Source organism: Parus major, chromosome 22 (genome assembly GCF_001522545.3).
Source record: "Parus major isolate Abel chromosome 22, Parus_major1.1, whole genome shotgun sequence".
NCBI lineage: Eukaryota > Metazoa > Chordata > Aves > Passeriformes > Paridae > Parus > Parus major.
The window spans coordinates 2,222,240-2,240,902 of NC_031790.1; the positions used below are offsets into that span (position 1 = coordinate 2,222,240).

The 18,663-nt window shown below is 49.1% G+C and overlaps 2 protein-coding genes across 12 annotated transcripts in view; both read left to right on the forward strand.

Annotated features, from left to right (window-relative positions):
* The window catches only part of ENTPD4 (ectonucleoside triphosphate diphosphohydrolase 4), a 12,397-nt gene extending 8,549 nt beyond the window's left edge, over positions 1–3,848 (forward strand). For all 10 annotated transcript variants that reach the window (XM_033519439.1, XM_019008826.2, XM_015648906.2 and 7 more), the window contains 4 exons: positions 86–383; positions 1,211–1,296; positions 1,842–2,003; positions 2,926–3,848. In XM_033519439.1, the coding sequence (XP_033375330.1) occupies positions 86–383; positions 1,211–1,296; positions 1,842–2,003; positions 2,926–3,148 (769 nt within the window). In that variant the 3' untranslated portion in view covers positions 3,149–3,848. The remainder of the gene's footprint in view (positions 1–85; positions 384–1,210; positions 1,297–1,841; positions 2,004–2,925) is intronic.
* A 5,057-nt stretch (positions 3,849–8,905) lies between these two features.
* The window catches only part of LOXL2 (lysyl oxidase like 2), a 48,073-nt gene continuing 38,315 nt past the window's right edge, over positions 8,906–18,663 (forward strand). The window contains exons 1-3 of one of the 2 annotated variants that reach the window (XM_015648914.3): positions 8,906–9,033; positions 15,309–15,701; positions 18,289–18,464. In XM_015648914.3, the coding sequence (XP_015504400.1) occupies positions 15,350–15,701; positions 18,289–18,464 (528 nt within the window). In that variant the 5' untranslated portion in view covers positions 8,906–9,033; positions 15,309–15,349. Of the gene's footprint in view, positions 9,034–15,308; positions 15,702–15,772; positions 15,837–18,288; positions 18,465–18,663 lie in introns of those variants that run through there. The other variant, XM_033519446.1, reaches the window with a different exon arrangement.

Below are 18,663 nucleotides of genomic sequence, written 5' to 3' on the forward strand. Positions count from 1 at the left end.
AGGGAAGGGAAGGGAAGGGAAGGGAAGGGAAGGGAAGGGAAGGGAAGGGAAGGGAAGGGGTTCCCAAGTTCTCCCTGTTCCACAGCCCGCAGTTCCCGCTGCCGGATCCATGCCTGCCGCGGGATGCGCTGGATGAGCTGCGGCTGCACGGGCGGACGCTGCACCTGCGCGGCTCCGGGGACTTCGGGCGCTGCCGGGAGCTGCTGCAGCCACTGCTGAACCGCAGCCGGGACAGCCGGGGCTCCCTGAACGGCGTCTTCCAGCCGCCCGTGCACTTCCAGAGCAGCGAGTTCTACGGATTCTCCGAGTTCTACTACTGCACCGAGGATGTGCTGAGGATGGGCGGCGACTACAGTGCCGCCAAGTTTGCCAGGGCTGCCCAGGTGGGGAATGCTTCAGGCCTGGAATCCTCCAGAAGGATTCTGTTCCCAAAGTCCTGCAGCAGAACTTTCCCTTAAAATATCCCAAATTCCTAAATTCACTAAAGCTGCAAAGGGAAAAAACTGGGATCAATTCCCTCATTAAAATATCTCTCCAGAAGGATTTTGTTCCCAAAGTCCTCCAGCAAAGCTTTTCCTTAAGAGACCCCAAATATCTTAAGAGAGCCCAAATTCCTAAATTCACTAAAGCTGCGAAAGTGAAAATCAGGGATAAACTCCTGTTTTAAAATATCTTTCCACAAGGAATTTCTTCCCATAGTCTTGCAGGAAAGCTTTTCCTTAAGAAATCCCAAATTCCTTAAGAAATCCCAAATTTCCTGCCTTGAACTCTCCCAGGGCTTTTCTTTTCCTCAGACCTGGGATTTGCCTGACTGGATATTCCCAGAGAATTTCACATTAATTCCACCTCAAATTCCAAGCATGGCTCGAAATATTCCCACAAAATTTGCGATCTGCCTGACTGGATAGTCCCAGAGATTTTAACACTAATTCCACCCCAAATTCCAAGCGTGGCTCAAAACTTTCCCAGGAAATTTGGGATCTGCCTGATAGGATATTCCCAGAGATTTTTCCATTAATTCCACTCCAAATTCCAAACACGGCTTAAACCATTACCAGAAAATCCGGGCTCTCCCTCACTGGCAGCACAAGCTGCTGTTACTTTTTGGTTTTTGCTGTTCCAGAGCATTTTCTCGGGTGGGATTTTCCTTCTCCGGGCTCAGGGAATGCCAGAACCATTCCAGTTTTCCCGGTTTTTTGCTCTCCTGCAGGATTACTGTGCCACCAGCTGGTCAGTGCTGCGGGAGCGCTTCCAGCGTGGGCTCTACGCACCGCACGCAGATCTGCACCGCCTCAAGTGAGTGCCCAGCCTGGGATCCACCTAGGAATAGTCTGAGAACACCCTGGAATCCGCTTGGGATCTACCTGGGAACAGCCCGGGATCCACCCGGGATCTGCCCGGAAACAGCCCAGGATCCACTTGGGAACAGCCTGGGAACTGCCCAGGATCTGCCCAGGAACAGTCTGGGAACACCCCAGGAACAGCCTGGGATCTGCTCAGGATCCACCTGGGAACAGCCTGGGATTCACTCAGGAACCTCTTCCGGCCCGGCTGCTGGGCCTGGCCCTTCTGTGGGGTCCTTGGAAGTGGGGAAAAAAGCTTGGGAAAAGCCTGGGAATTGGGGAAAAATGCCTTGGAAAAGCTGAGAATTCTGTGTTTAATTGTGCCCCGCTGAGCTGAGCTTATCCCGTTCTCTGTGGCTGGTCCTGCTGTTCCTCATCCCAGTGTTCCTGATCCAACTGTCCCTGACTGATCCCAGTATTCCTGACTGATCCTAGTGTTCCTGATCCCATTTTCCAGCCCGATCCCATTTCCCAGCCTGATCCCACTCTTCTCTGCAGGTTCCAGTGCTTTAAGTCCGCCTGGATGTTCGAGGTTTTCCACCGGGGCTTTTCCTTCCCCGAGAGCTATGGGCGGCTGCGCACGGCGCTGCAGGTCTACGACAAGGAGGTGCAGTGGACGCTGGGGGCCATCCTGTACCGCACCCGCTTCCTGCCCCTCAGGTACCCCCAGATCCGGAAACAGCCTCGGGAATGGCAATTTCGGCATGGGGAGAGGCGCTGATCCCTCAAATCCTGGGTTTTGGAGCCTCTTTTTCCAAAACAGGCTCTGATTCCTGCCCTGAGCCAAGCTGGAAGTGGAATTTTGTCTCCCAAGTGTGGCTGTTGTCCCTCTGCTCTTTCCCAGGGCTCTCAAAAATTTGGGAACAGCCTTTGGGAGGGGAATTTTGGGATGGGAAGAGGTGGTGATCCTTCAACTTGTGGTTTTTGGAACCTGTTTTCCCAAAATGGGCTCTGATTCCTGCCCTGAGCCAAGCTGGAAGTGGAATTTTGTCTCCCAAGTGTGGCTGTTGTCCCTCTGCTCTTTCCCAGGGCTCTCAAAAATTTGGGAACGGCCTTTGGGAGGGGAATTTTGGGATGGGAAGAGGTGGTGATCCTTCAACTTGTGGTTTTTGGAACCTGTTTTCCCAAAATGGGCTCTGATTCCTGCCCTGAGCCAAGCTGGAAGTGGAATTTTGTCTCCCAAGTGTGGCTGTTGTCCCTCTGCTCTTTCCCAGGGCTCTCAAAAATTTGGGAACGGCCTTTGGGAGGGGAATTTTGGGATGGGAAGAGGTGGTGATCCTTCAACTTGTGGTTTTTGGAGCCTGTTTTCCCAAAATGGGCTCTGATTCCTGCCCTGAGCCAAGCTGGAAGCAGAATTTTGCCTCTAAGAAGTGGCCATTGTCCCTTTGCTCTTTTCCAGGGGCATCCTCTCAAAAATCTGGGAAAATCCATTGGGAGAGAATTTTGGGGATGGGAACTTTCGCTTTTTAGAGCCTCAAATTATGCTTTTTAGAGCCTGCTCCACCAGCTGAGCTCTGATTCCCGAGCTGGAAGCGGAATTTTGCCTCCAAAGCGCTCTTGTTGTCCCTCTGCTCTTTCCCAGGGACATCCAGCAGGAAAATTTCCGTGGGATTCACTCACGCTGGAGGAGCTTTTCCTTTGTGTACAACCACTACCTATTCCTGGCCTGCTTCCTGGTGGTGCTGCTCTCCATCCTGCTCTACCTGCTCCGGCTGCGCCGCATCCATCGCCGCCGGCTCCACAGCGGCGCCTCCCCGGCCCTCTGGATCCAGGAGGGGCTCCCCGCCCCAAAAATCCCGGGATAACATTCCAGGATGGACGATTCATACACACACACACGCAAAAAAAAAGCCATTTTTGCCTCAGGGTTCCTCCTTTTTTTGCCCTTTGGAGAAGTGGAGCTGGGAATTCCAGGCAGGCTTGGGAATTCCAGGGAAATGGGGTGGCAAGGGAATAATGCCAAAAATGACTTTGTTGGGAATGTTGCACTTTGGGGCATGCAGGAGAGTTCCCACCTTTGGGAGAGGCTGAAATCCCAGGATGAACTTGGATTTTCCTGACGGATTCCAGCGTTGCCATCCCTGCTCTCACTTTGGAGTCTCAAGGAATGGGAAGTTCCAAAAACAAGGGAAAAAAAAAAACTCTTTTAGGACATTTTCTGTGATTTTTCCCTTCTGGAATCACTCGTGGGATGGAGAAGGAAAATCCCTCGCATCCAATGCTGTGCTTCCATAAAAAAACTGCTTCCATCCCTTCCGCGCCCTCCTTTTTCCTTGGAAGCTTCACCCTCCCAGTGGCACTGGTCGCTGCTTTCAATCCCTAATTTCTGTTCCATAATCATGAAGAGACCTCCCAGAAACTCCGGGAATGTGAAGAGATCTGGAAAAGCGGAGCAGAATGTGCACAGGGTCTTGCCGAGTTCTCTGGTAATTTATATTTTATTTAAAACCTTTGATTCTACTTGAAAGTCAATTTGTCCATGATTAAAAGTGGGATTTCTACGAACCTTTTGGCCTCAGGTCTTTTATTGGGTAATTCTCCAGCTGGAAAAACTTCCAAAAAGTGGGAAAATGCTGGAAAATGGGATGGTTTTATCATCGGAGAACTGGTTAGATTTTTTTTTTATCATCTTTCATCAAAAATCCAGATGGTTTCAGTTGGGTTATAGTCCGTTTTGGATGGGTTTTGACCTTTGGACAGGTAATTTAGGCTGGAGCTGCTGAATTCCACCTGAATTTGGGAGCTGAACTTCTGTTCCTCCCACCCGGCACGTGCTGGAGTCAGAATTCCCTGGATTTGGAGTGGAATTTTGGAGCAGAATCTTTCACTGGATCTTCGGAGCTCCCAAACACTTTCCTTTGGCAAAGGGTGTTCCTGGAGCGATAAATCGGAGTTTGTGGGAGTTTCAGTGCAAATCTGGGAGTACCAGATCCCACAGATCCCACAAATCCGAGATCCCAGAACCCAGGGATCCCAAATCCCTGGGATCCCACATCTCACAGATCCCAGAGATCCTAGAACCCATGGATACCAGAGATCCCATATCCCAGCAATTCCATATCCCAGGGATCCCAGAACCCAGAAATCTCACATCCCAGAGATCCCACATCCCAGGATTCCCAGAGATCCCCCATTACCAGATCCCAAGGATTTGCAGGAGGGGCTCAGCTGGAGCAGGCAGAACTTGGTGCCGTCTCCAGAGGGGGAAAATCAACCCCAAATTATTCCCACAGATCTTTCTGGGGCTCCAAAGGAATTTTCCATCCTACCCCTGAGAGTGATTCTTTTGGGATCCTCAGCCTGGAATTCCCAAGCCACGATGGGATTTGGTGTTTCCGAAGTTCATTTTCTTCCTACTCCTTTCTCCAGGCTCGGGACAGGGGAGCAGGGCAGGGAATGATGGAGAAGGAGGGCGGCTCCTCCGGGACCCCCGGCGGGATCCGCAGCTGCGGGGAGGGAGCGCCCCGGGAGCGGGGACACCTCGTCCCGCCGGGCCATTGTCCCTCGGCAGGGCCATTGTTGTCCCCAAAAGGCTCCCGTTCCCGAGTGCCGTTGTTATTCCCGAAATTCCATTGTTGTTCCCAAGGTCCCATTGTTCGGGCCATTGTTGGTACCAAATAACGCGTGAAGCTCCCGAGAGCCGCGGGGAGCCGGCGGCACTCGCTGTGCCCCCGTCCCTCTGTCCCTGTCCCTCTGTCCCCGTCCCTCTGTCCCCGTCTCCATGTGCTCTCCCTTCCTGTGTCTCTGTCCTTTCCCTATCCCTGTCCCCGTGTCCCTGTCCCTCTGTCCCTGTCCCTCTGTCCCTGTCCCCGTGTCCCAATCCATCCCTGGATCCCTCCAGAGCTCCGATTTAGGAAGGGCCTTTTCCCATCTAATGGGAAGGGACGGGAGTCCTCCGGGACCTCCGATCCCGCAGGGAAAGGTGGAATAGCAGCCTCATTCACAGATTTTCCCTGGGATGCGCTGTCACTGCCTCCAGCCGCGTTTCTCCTTTTGCTTCCTAGAAATTTGCTCTTAGTAATTTTTTGGGGAAAAACTTCATTTTCCCTGCTCCATCTTCATCCCTGGGGAGCTGCACGGCGGGAATCTGTCAGGAACATGGGAATGGGCGCGGGGTAGATCCTTTGTGCTTCCAGCATTTTGTCGGGAGCTTCCTGGGAGGACTTCACCTTCCAGCACCAGGAATCCAACGGATTCCTTTGCTCCCTGCTCATCCCTGAGGGATCCCAGACACGGAATGAGAAGCACTTGTTCAGCGCCTCGTGCTGGGATTTTCCTTCTTCCAGGAAATCCTGGATCTCCTATGGGAGATCCCAGTGCTGATTGGCCTCTCCCCAGCCTTTTCCTGGAAGGCCAAGTGGGGAAATGAAGTTTTCCTTTCTCTGGGAACACCAGGAGCCAGTGCCAGGCCCCTGCGCCTGCCAGGAAATGCTCCTGCTGCCAGGATTTCCCTGGCATTTGGGTTCTTCCCATCTTGGCTATGAAATTTCCCAGAGGTTTGGAAAATGGGGAGCTGCCCCATCCTTGGATAAGTCCCAGGCCAGGCTGGAATAACCTGGGATAGTGTGAGGATCCCTACTCATGGCAGGGGTGGGACAAGATGATTTTCTGTCCCTTCCCACCCAAACCATTCCAGGATTCCAAGCTGGAGAAATTCCCACAGGGATTAGACACAGAAATAACTTTTTAGGGGGGAAATACGGATTCATTTCTCCAGAATTTTGGGATTTCCCAGCCACTGGGATCTGGCTCTTCGATCTCCCATTGCAGGACCTTCCCACTGGATCCCTCAGCTGTGAGAACGGCCATGTGGCCCTAAAATACCTGCAGGTTTTTGGGTATCTCCTGGATCATCTCTGCAGGGAAAAGCTTTTCGGGAGCTGCTCCCAGAATTGGAGAGGTCGAGTCGCCCTGTGGAACACCAGGATTGGGAGGCAATGAGCCTTTCCCAAAGAACGGCAAATTGGGGGAATTACAGCACCCAACGGCCCGAGGCTCATTTTTGGGAGCAGGGAGCGTGACTGGGACTCCTGTGTCAGAGCCCAGGTGTGTCCTTAGGGCAGGGAAAAGTCCCGGCAGAAGGGATGGGACTGGGAATGGGAACTGGGAGTGAGGGCAGGGAAGGGATTCAGCTGGATCTGGGATTTGTGCAGGGATTTGAGGTGAAAAATCCATGTGCAAAATCACTGGATGCTGAAAATCGGGATCTGCTCTTCCGGCCCTGGCTCAGGGACATGGGAAGCGCCTTTCCTGTTTCCCAGATCCACCCGGAGCAGCGTTTTTTCCCGGTGTGGAATTCCCTGTGTGATTCTGAGCTCTTCTCAAGCCCCTTTTTCCCGAGTGCTTTTCCCCTGGTTTTCCCCAGATGTGGGATGAAGGGGGCAGCAAATTCCCTGAGTCCAGTGCGGAGCCTTGGCGAGCTTTGCCGGATTCCTGCGGGGATGTTTCATCCCAAGCTCTTCCTTCCATCAGCTGGAATTTTTCATGGATGCGCTGCTGTGTCCTCGCCCGACCCAGGCACTGACACATTCCCTCCTCAGGCCCAGCTCCCTCATTCCAGCCAGGAATCGCTTCCTGGCTCCTCCTGTGACTCCTCTTCCCCTGATGTCCTGGGCTCTGTTGAGGCTTGGGATCCAATTCCCAGGGTTTGTCTTCTTCGCTGAGAATTCCTGGTGCAGGGAATGGACCTGAGAGCTCATCCCATCACACCCCCTTCCCACATCCCAGGCTGCTCCCAATCCCAGAGATCCCACATCCCACAGATCCCTTATTCCAGAGATCCCATATCCCAGAAATCCCATATCCCAGTGATCCTTTATCCCAGAGATCCCATATCCCAAGAATCCTACAGATCCCTTATCCCACAGATCCCAGATCCCAGGGATCCCTTCTCTGTGGAAGTGACTTGGGCACTTCCAGGGATCTGGGGGCAGCCATAGCTCTGGGAATTCCATTCCAGCCCCTCTCCACCCTCCCAGCCAGGAATTCCTTCCCAAAATCCCATTTCTTTCCTTTAATGCCAATGTACAATCCAGCTCAACTTCCCTTCCCAATAAAAGAATGTGGGAATTGCTTCCAGAGCTGCTGGAATCGGAGCAGACTCAGCTTTTCCAGTGGCTGGGAAGATGGAGTCGGTTCCTGAAGCAGGAATTACCTGGAGAAATCCTGTCTGGGAAGGGATGGAAAAGCTGGGAAAAGGGAGAAGTCTCCTGCTGGGGATGTTCATGTGGGGGGTGGCACTGCCCCAATGGAAACTCGGCCAGAGCCGGGAATGAAACCTGGAATTTTTAATGCCAGTGGATTGAATGAAGTTGGAATTGCTGTGCAGGAGGATCCCGGAGGATCCTAGGGAAGCGCCAGCTGGAAAATACTCTGAAACAGGAATGCACTGGATAAATGGGAATATTCCTTCCAAAGGTACCTTTGGGAATATTGTTTGGAAAATCCCAAACAGAGACTGAAACATCCGGGGGAGGGAAACACCAGGGAATAATTTGGAATTTGGGAAATGCTGACGCTGCTGCCCAAAACTGGCTCAGGAGATGGAATTCCAGGGATTTCCAGGGATTCAGATCCCACTCAGTTTCCTGTTATTTTCACACTGGAAGCAAAGGGAATAAAGAGAATTTTTAGGATGAAACCAAAGCCTGAATGAATGGGGTGACTTTAAAACCTCCCCTGGCTGAGAAGATGCCAGAGGTTTGGAATGATGCGGGATCGATCCAGCTCTGATCTTTGGGAACTGCTCCCACCTGGGAATTCTCCAGGATTTGTTATTTTTCCATGAGGAACTGGTTTTAATCCTTGCGACTCATGGGGAGTAACTGCAGGACAAGCTGGGATAATAATAATAATAGTAAATACTAATAAATAATAATATATTATATATATATATATATAATATTATATATAAAATTAAGTTATATAATATATAATTAACATTATATATAGTATCATAGATAATAGAGAACAGATAATAGATAATGGATAATAGTAAATGAATAAAAATAATATATAATGAATAATAAATAATACATTTAATAATAATTACAATTATAATTATAATGAATAATGAATAATGAAGAAGAAGAAGATGATGATGATGATGATGATAATAATAATAATAATAATAATAATAATAATAATAATAATAATAATAATAATAATAATAATAATAATAATAATAATAATAATAATAATAATTCTTCCCTGCTTTGCTTTGAGCTGCTGTATTAGCGAGCTTAAGGAATATCCAGCAGCTGGAAAATCGGGATGCAGAAACTGGGGGAATTCCAGCGCTGGGAATTCCAGGAGGCTGCTCCACAAAGCCCTGGACTTGCAGGGACCAAATCACCTCGGAACCCTTAAACACTAAAACTTCACCCCGGGGGCCGGGATAACTCCCAGCCTTTATTCTCTGGAATAAAAACTCACACTCCAGATCCCTTTTTTTTTTTTTTTTGGGGGGGGGGAAGCGGTTTCTGCCCCCTCCCGGGAGGAGGGAGTGGAGGGAGTGCTGATCTCACGGGGGGCGGCTCCTGGGAGGGGTTTGCGAAGTAAATCCAGTGAAATTGGGCAGGAAGCTGCGGCTCCTCCGGCAGCCGCACATTTCCCTGCCCGCGGGAGGATTTTTCCAGCGGAGGCAAGAGCTGGAAGCAGCCAGCCGGGGCTGAGCTTCCCCCCAATCCAGGTAAATTCGGGGCTGCCGGACTCGGGCTGTGATCGCGACAAAAAAAAAGTGAATTATTGCTTCGGGAATTCCAACATTTCTGAGCCTTTCTCTCTTCGGGGCTCAAAGTTTCATTTCCCTTCTTCCTTTTTCTCCCTCTCCCATCGAGATAAAAGATTGAGGGAAAAACGTTTCTGTTTCTCCCAATTCCCTTTCCCCGAGCTGGGTCTGGCCGGGCTGAGACACCCAAGATTTTCAGAGTCGCTTTTTTAAAGAAGTCCTGGCCGAGCTGGAGATTTTTATCCCTTTTTTTGCTCCCAGCCGCTGCCGGCTGGAATAAAAACCGAGTTGCAAACTGGCCGCGAGTGCTTGAGCTTAGATCTTGGTAAAATATCCCGAATTTCCAGCAGAAAACCCGGGTTGGTGCCACCAGCACCGGGAAAATCGAGGAGGCTCCCGGAGTTCTCCTCTCTGGATAATTCCCGTTTTTACAGAGGGAAAACTCCGGGGCAGATATTTGGCAGAAGGTGCAAAATGTGTCCTTAATTAAGGATTTATTTTTCTCCTGTCACTGCTGGGGATTCTCCGAGTCTACCAGCAACTGCTTCGGAGCTGATCTATCCCGGTAATTTTTAGGATTACTCCGGGATAATCCACCTGGAAAGCTGCCCCGGAGAAACGCGGGATGCTCAACCCGACCCGAGCTCACCAATAGTTGTAATTAATATTTCCTCCCCGATGAGCTTTTGGTGTTAATTAAGCAGCTGTGACCGCGTTTAGATAAAAGATCTGAGCCCAGATAATTTAGAATATTAGAGAGGAAGATCCAAGTTTGAATATCTGGGAGCACAGCAGGAAAATAATTCATCATCCCCACAATCAGCTCCTAAAGGTGACAGCGTGGTGCTTCCAGCTTTTTCTGGATTCACCCTGAAAATCATGGATTTAGGGCTCCTCCTTCCCAGTTCTCTGCACTGAGCCACCCACGGTAGTGGAATTTGCTCGGCTGGGGAGCAGGGAGGAGTTAAAATAATATTAAATGGAATAAAAACGCGAATTGCTGGAATATCAGAGTTCTCAGGGAGAAACCGCACCTTGGAGCCAGGGCTGGGAACTCCAGGAGGGAATTTTGATAATCCTGGTCCCAAGGGCAGGAGGATGTTTGGAAACATCCCTGAAAATGGGTTTTTAAGGGAAATTTAATCCTTCATGTGGTGCTGAGGCTCAGAATTCCAGTCAAAGCCAGCAGGAGCTTCGTGGGTGCAGAAATGAGAATTTTTGGGGAAGAAACTTCAGGGAAGTTTGAGCAGCTTCAAAAAACCCTCAGGATTGCAGGGTTTTGTAGCCCAGGACAATGTTCCTGCCTTTGGCGGCTGATTTAATGGAAAATCCATGAGTTTTGCTGGAAATTCTCTCCCCAAAACGCTTTCCCAGTAACGAGCTCTGGGTTTTTTATCCGTAATTTGACTCCCAATTTCATTGTCTTTACTGTCCCTGTGCTCCATTCTGCTTTCCTTTCTGCTCCTTAATTTAGATTAATTTTTTCCCTTTTATTCCTGCTGCTCCTGGACTCTTCCAGAGCATTCCTGGGGTGGCTCCAAACCCGAGCACCCAGTTCTGGGCACTGGGACGACCCCCAGCTCACACAGTGGATTTTCAGAACCCTTTTTTTGGCCCTTTTTTGTCCCATGTTTCCCATGCTCCATCCGCAGAAATGCAAAAAAAGAAGGAAAAGTTCCACTCCCAATCCACAGCAACGCTGCTGGAAGTTTGTTATTCCAAGAGGGATTTCCCAGGAATAACACCAGGCTGGTCTGGAGCCCAGCTGTCCCGCTGGAGGATTAGGGAGCATTAATTAAAACAACATCACTCAGTGGGTGAGGAATGATCCCCTCCTCCCGGGAGGATTTCAGATCCACCTGGAAATCCTCTCCGAATCTGAATCATCTCCAAATTTGGAATCTTCAAGCATTTCAGATCCTTGAAATATGGGATGTTCAACCCAGGCTGAGCTCTGCTCACACAGAATCCTCCTCTGGGGTCAATTCTCCCCTTCAGGTGGATTTTTGGTGTTGAATTTAAGGAGATGTTGCTGTGTGGAGATTAAAAAAAATTAAAGAGAGCTTAGGGCATTACAGAGATCCTGGTTTAGAAATCCAGGAATGCAACAGGAAAATTTTTTCCTGTATCAGGAGAAATTGATCACAATTATAAGGATATATTTGAAAGGATGTTTATAAGGATATGTTTATAAGGATATATTTTAAATGATACAAGGATATATTTTAAAGGATATATTTAAAAGGATACTGATGTTTATAAGGATATATTTATAAGGATATATTGATAATTATAAGGATAAATGCCCTAAGATTTGCAAGGACACGGGAATTTTTCCAGGGAACAACACCCGGCACCATGGCCAGCACCTTTCCTGAAGGGACTCCACTGAGCAGCTCCCAAATCCAGGCCGACCTCATCCCAGGGAATGTCAGGATTTTATTCCCTTTAATCATTCTGGAGAGCTCCTCCAGTGGCACCAGGAGTTCCCAGCCCAGAAATGCATCTGGGGCGATGGAGCGTGGAATTTGGGATGCAGGGATGCCCGGGATTCCCGGGATTCCCAGTTCCAAGTGGCTGAACACCAACGGTTGGGAGCTCCCAGGACAATCGGGATAATTGTCCCCAGCTCCCGAGGGATGTGGAGCACAAAGGGCTCCCAGCCAGCATTCCAGACTTTCCTTTGGATGAGGATGGGAGCAGGGAAGTGCCTGGTTCTGGGGTTTGTCCAGCTCATCCATTCTTTTGGTGATTGGATGGGATTTAAAAGGGGAATTTTGGCTGGGATTTGGCTCCAGAGCAGAGCAGGCTCTGTCACACCTGGGGAGGTGCTGGAGAAGGAAAAGCTCAGGATTTGGGAGCTTTGGGAGGTCCATGAAAAGGAGGGAGAGGGATTTTAAATGCCAGGACAAGGGACAATGGTTTGAAACTGCCAGAGGGCAGGGATGGATGGGATATCTGGAAGGAACTCCTGGCAGGGAGGGGCTAGGGTGGAATTTCCAGAGGAGCTATGGCTGCTTCTGGATCCCTGGAATTGCCCAAGGCCAGGCTGGAGCAGCCCAGGACAGTGGGAGGTGCCCAGGGTGGGAATGGATGGGATTTAAATCCCAACCCATCCCATGATTCTGTACCAATCCCATGGTTTTTCCTGGCCATCCGTGCTTCTGTTCCTTTCAAGACCCAGGATGGGAGCCCTGGAAGGGGCTGAGTCAGCAGCCACCTGGATCATGCCTGGAAATTGCACATTCCAGTGGGGCTGGGTCTCAGCTTCCAGCCTGGAACACGGCACGAGGAGCCTCAAAACCTGGAGCAGCTCCTGCCTCCTCCACTGACTCTGCTCCATGGGTTTAACACCCTTAAATCTTGGATTCCTTCCAGTGGAGAGCCCAAAATGGCATCAGGAATTAGTCTGGAGGTTCTTAGAGGCTGTCAGGGGAGGAATGAGCCCAAAAGAAAGGGAAAATCCATCCCAAACTCCAGGATTGATTCTCAGGGAGTTCAGCACGTGCAGCTCCCTCAGATCTGTGGGAAAACGCGTCCCAGCATCGCTGGCCACGGCAGAGCCTCGGTTTTGCTGGAATATTTTCCATGTTAAGTTGTGTTATTGTGGTTTTCTCTTCCCCCATCACGTGTGGGTGCAGTTGGCTCCGCTGGGTGCTGCCCCTGCCCTTTAAAGGATTTTTTCCAGCTGTGGTTGAGCCATCCTGGCTGCAGCTGAAGGACAGGGAGAGTTTTCCTGGATATCGGAGCCTTGAAATGTCCCAGAGCTGAGGAGGGAGGTTTCAGGAAAGAATAATTCCAGGATTTCTGTTGTGCTGAGGAGTGAATGAGCTGCCGGGTGATTGTTATCGATCCTCTAAACCAGCCCTGGCCTCGAATCCCAGCGGGAAAGAACCTGGATGCTGTGGATCAGAGCCATGGAATGGTTTGGGTGGGAAGGGACCTTAAATCCCATCTCCTTCCAGCCCCTTCCACCATCCTAGGGTGCTCCAAGCCCCATCCAGCCTGGTCTTGGAGACTTCCAGGAACAGGGCAACCACAGCCTGAGCTCTCCAATGCCAGAATTCCCTGTTTTCCCTGCTGTCCACTTGGGATAGACAGAAGCTGAGGTCCCATTTCAATGCTGAAGCCTTGGGAGCTTTCCCTGGATTCTGCCGAGTTCCTGAAGTTTCCCTATTGGACCTGGGCCATTTTCTGTGGGAATCCCAAGTCATGGCTGCGGACAAATCCCTCTGGATTCTGCTTTTCCTGGCTTCACCTGAGGACATTTTCATGAGCCCCTCAATGAGCTGGGGCTGTGGGAGTGGGAGGATTTTTGGGGGATTTGTCTCCTGCTGTTTGGGATTGGGGGGAGCATGGGGCACTCTTGCTGACCCCGTCTTGTGTGGAATTCCCCCAGGATTTTTGTATTTTTGGGATTTCTGAGTGGTTTCCCAGTGCCTTTCCCTAGAGGAGCCACTCCTGATCCCACAGCAAATATGGGACACGCTGCTGCTCCACCTGGGTGCCCTGAGCCATTTTTCCTCAAGAAGGGTTGGGAATGTGTTCCTACGATCTCAAAATTCTTTTTTCCTGGCTGGAATTCCCTCTGTGGTGCAGGGAACATTGTCCTCTCTCACCAGGATTTCTCCAGCTCTGAGTTTTCTCCTTCCCCTGTGTGGGGCCAGAGATTGGACTCAGATGATCCTTGTGGGTCCCTTCCAGCTCAGGATACCCGATGATTCCCAAATCCCGAAATTTCTGGGGAACAAAATCAAACCCGTTTTGGGCTCCGGGGCAGCCTGGCTCGGCAGGGCTTTGCCAAGAGTGAAAGTTCCACCTCCTGGCTCTGCTCTAATCCCAATTAGTGTCTCCCAGGCTAATCTCGGTCCCAATTAAAGCAACCTGGAACTCTGCCGTGACCTTCCCCTCCCTCCCAGCTGCTCCCGAGGTCTCCCAGTATCAGGATTCTTGGAAAGGCTCTGGCATCTGGCAGCGCTCCGGCTGCTCGGGTCATTAACACCTCCAGGAACCACCCCCAGCCCTCCTCCCGATGCTTTCCCCAAATTGTTGTGTCTTTTGGCTCCAGTCCTTCGTGAAACGGCTGTGGAGGTTGGAGTGGAGCAGGGAAAGGGCTGGAAAGGGAAATTCGCAGCTCGGAGCTGCTCCTGTATCCCGGGGGAGCCCCTTGAGCAGGGCTGACACGGGTCCCTGTTTTCCTTGGCACAGGGGCAGGTTCTGGGCTGCTGGAGCCTTTTCTCCTCTCGGATATTGGGGTTTAGCTGACACCGAGCTTTTCGCAGGCTCAGAAATAAAACAAAGCTGACCCAGGGAGGGTGGAATTTGTTCCTATTCTGTTGAAGACGCTGAAGCTCTGCCTCTGACAGCTGCAGGCTTTGACTGGGGGGCTGCTCCGCTCTTTATCTGCCTTTTCCTTCCCAAGCCTCCCCGGCGTGGCTGCAGCACCGTCCAGATGCTCCCAGAATCAGAAATACAGATGTTCATCATCAGACCCTGCAGTCTCGGCACATGGGACAGTCCTGGGAAGGCTTTGGAAACCCAAAGGATCCCCTTGAAACCCTGCTGGGAGTCTGGGGTGAAATGGGCCTCCTCATCTGCAATTTAGGGAGAGGTTCTGCAGCCTTGTTTCATTCCTGAGGAGTTTTGCTGAGGTTTCAAAAACGCTCTTCCTGCAATAGCAGGGGTGGAGCCAAACAATCCAGATGTGTGGGGATGGAGCCGATCAATCCAGATGTGTGGGGATGGAGCCGATCAATCCAGATGTGTGGGGATGGAGCCGATCAATCCAGATGTGTGGGGATGGAGCTGATCAATCCAGATGTGTGGGGATGGAGCCGATCAATCCAGATGTGTGGGGATGGAGCTGATCAATGCAGATGTTCAGGGATGGAGCTGATCAATGCAGATGTTCAGGATTCTTGATGGGGAGAAAAAACAGTTCAGTTCTGTCCTGGCAGGATTTGGATGAAGTTTTCCTGCTGGATTTGTGGAGAAACAGGAAAATCATTTGCAGCAGGGAGAATTTTACCTGGGAAAAATCTATTTCTGGAGTGAAATGATGTGCCAAGCTGCCCTCAACTTCTAAGCAGGGGAGGTTTCACTTTGTTTCTCCACCCCACAAGAAATAATTGACCCCACCTTGTTTTTCCCAGACGGCCTTGGGGATAATCTCAATCCCCAAGAGATAGAAATTTTATATCGTGACAAACTTTAATCAAAATCTCATTTTCCTCCAGGACAGCCCCGCCTGCGCTCCCTGGCTCTGCGAGCACAGAGGATGGGAAGATCTCAAGTTTTTCCCTGCAAGCCCAGCCTGCTGCTGCTGCTCCTGGCCCAGCTGAGCTGCGCCCAGTACGAGCCCTGGCCGTACCTTCCCGGCTACCCCGAGCCAGCCCCACCACCGTTCCAGGTGCCCCAGAGAGCCCCAAACGTCCCCAAAATCCAGCTGAGGCTGGCAGGGCAGAAGAGGAAGCACAACGAGGGCAGGGTAGAGGTGTTCTACAATGGCGAGTGGGGCACCGTGTGTGACGACGACTTCTCCATCCACGCCGCCCACGTGGTGTGCCGGGAGCTGGGATATGTGGAGGCCGTGTCCTGGCTGCCCAGCTCCAAGTATGGAAAAGGAGAAGGTGAGGGGGTCTTGGAATAGCAGGAGGGGTTTTTCCAGCTCCCAATAATATTTTTTGGGTTTTGGGTGTCTCTCCTGCTGGGATATATGGAGGCCGTGTTCTGGCTGCCCAGCTCCAAGTATGGGAAAGGAGAAGGTGAGGGGATCTTGGAGCAGCGTGGGGAATCTCACCAGGTTCCAATAATCCCTAATTTTGGTTTAATTGATGAGGTTGTAGTGTTTGGTGCTGTGCTGGGTGGGTTTGGGATCTGTGAGGTAAAAAAGGTGTGAAATTATTGGAAAGCATCCAAAGGATGGAGATGGGGATGGGGAACGGCCTGGAGCAGCTGAGGACACTTGGAAAGGAGGAGACTGAGGGGAGAATTTTGGGATCTGCTCCTGCCCAGGGACAGCTCCGATCATTCCGTGACAGGGATGGGATCCAGGCAAAGCCAGAGCTGTGCCAGGGAGGATTTAGGCTGGATTTTAGGGAAAACTTCCACATCACATGACTCCAGAGGGCTCTGAATGTTTCCTATCCTATGTGAATAACAATTGCTGGATTATATGGGAATAACAATTACTGGATTTATGGGAATAACCATTTTGGTGCCCTCAGGCTGCTTCTGGCAGGGAAAGGCTGTTCAGCCTCATCCCAAATTTTGTCTAATGGAATCATGGAATGCGTTGGGTTGGAAAGGAGCTTAAAATCATCCAATCCCACCCTGGGTACCTTCTGCTGTGCCAGGCTGCTCCAGCCTGGTCTTGGGCGTTTCCTGGGATCCAGGGGCAGCCACAGCTCCTCTGGGAATTCCATCCCAGCCTTTCCCCACCGTCCCAAGGAGGAATTCCTTCCCAAAATCTCATCTAAATTTCCCCTCTTTCACCTTCAAACCACTCCCCTTGTTCCGGGGGTGTTTTTCTCCTCGTCCTTTCATGCCCTCTGAACTCACACCTGGTGGAAATGTGGAAAATGCCACCTGGATCCCAAATATCTGCTGGGCAAACCCTTGGAAAGGAGAATGTTTGTGTGTGGCAGCCGGGAATTCCTGAAATCACTGAGTCTGAGAAGGAAAACTCTGGAATAATCCAGGAATAACAACAAATCCGTGTAAGAATGGATGCCCCAAAGGATTTATGGGATTTGGGATTGACTCTTGTTATACAGAGGATTTTTCCTGCCCTCCCTGGAGCCTGATGGATCCCACAGGGATAAAATTCCACCTGGGAGAGTGATCCTGCTGCTCTGGGGTGGTTTTCAGCAATTTTGGAGTGCTCACACCTCTAAATGTCCCGTAAAAGAGCGAGTGGAGCCCGAGGGAAATTGAAAACCTGGAATGGGATCCCAAATTTGTGGATTTTGGCTCCAAACTGGGCTGGCCATGGGAGGGAGAATTCCCAGGGAAATCCCAAATCCAGGCTCCTGAGGGACTCCCTGATTATTAATTTAATATTAATTTAATGTTAATTTAATATTAATTTAATATTAATTCAATATAAATATTAATGAACAATAATTAATAAGTATTGAATATTAATTAGTATTTATTCTATTTAATATTGATATTAAATAAATATAATATTTATTTAATATTTTAAATCAATATATTTCTTTGGTCTTTAATGAATATCTCATTGTAAAAATCAATGAAATACAATGATATATAAGTAAATAAATTTATTTATTTAATATTTTAAATCAGTTCTTTGATATTTGATGTATATTTCGTTCTATCAATCAAACATATCTAAGTAAATATATTTCTTTAATAATTTAAATTGATTTCTTAATTTAATGAATATATGATTCTACCAATCAATCAAATATAAATAAATATATAATTAAATAAATATTTTTTAAATATTTTATCATAGATTTATTGATTTCATTTTTATAATTTTCCTATATAATCTATTTTATATTTTAATATATAATAGATAATATAAAAATATATACTTTTATATATTTAAATATGTATTATTATATAATATAGTCTATAATGATATATTTTTATTTATATATATACAATATATACATTATATATAATGTATTATAATATGTTATATATTTAATATATCGGTTATATATATTTCTAATATTTTTTAAAATATTAAATATGTGCCTGTGCACACACACACCAAGGAATAAATGGGAATTCCAGGCTGGAAAGTGGAGCTCAAATTTTCATTTTCCAAGAGCCCCCAGACAACAGCAGCTTCCAACACCGGTGAGAGAGGTGCAAAAATCCCATTTTTCAGGTGTTTCAGGAATCTCGGAGCTGCTCCCACCAAGGATTACATGTGGATTTGATAAATCAGGAATGATTTGAGGGTGATGGGAGAGCAGGGCCTAACCAGTGAAACTGGGGACATGGAATGATTTTAATCGGAATTTTCAGCACTGATCCCTGCAGCAGCACAGGCTGGAGGTGGATTGTTATTCCCAGAAGGATAAAGGATGGGAAAAGCCGTGGGCCAGAGCTTTTCCCAATCCATCAATCCTTGAGGTGCCGCTTTATTCACTTTGATTTTCACACCAAGAGTGAGACCCAGCACTTCCCTGGAATACCGATTCAGGGAATGGCAGTTGTGTTTTCCTCCTTTTCCAGGGAAAATCTGGCTGGACAACGTGCACTGCACGGGCAAGGAGAGCAGCCTGGCCGCCTGCGGCTCCAACGGTTGGGGCGTGAGCGACTGCAAACACACCGAGGACGTAGGCGTGGTGTGCAGCGAGAAGAGGATCCCCGGCTTCAAGTTTGACAACTCCCTGATTAATCAAATTGAGGTAATTTGGGATAAAAATGATCATCCAGAGGCAGGGATGGCTGGGAGCAATGTAAGTTGTGGGTTTATTCCATGTTTATCCGGCAGGTTTCTCTGTGTTATTAATTTATTCCATGTTTATTCCATATTTATTCACATGATCAATCTATGCCGTATTATCCCATATTTATTCCCATTATCAATTTATCCCATATTTATTC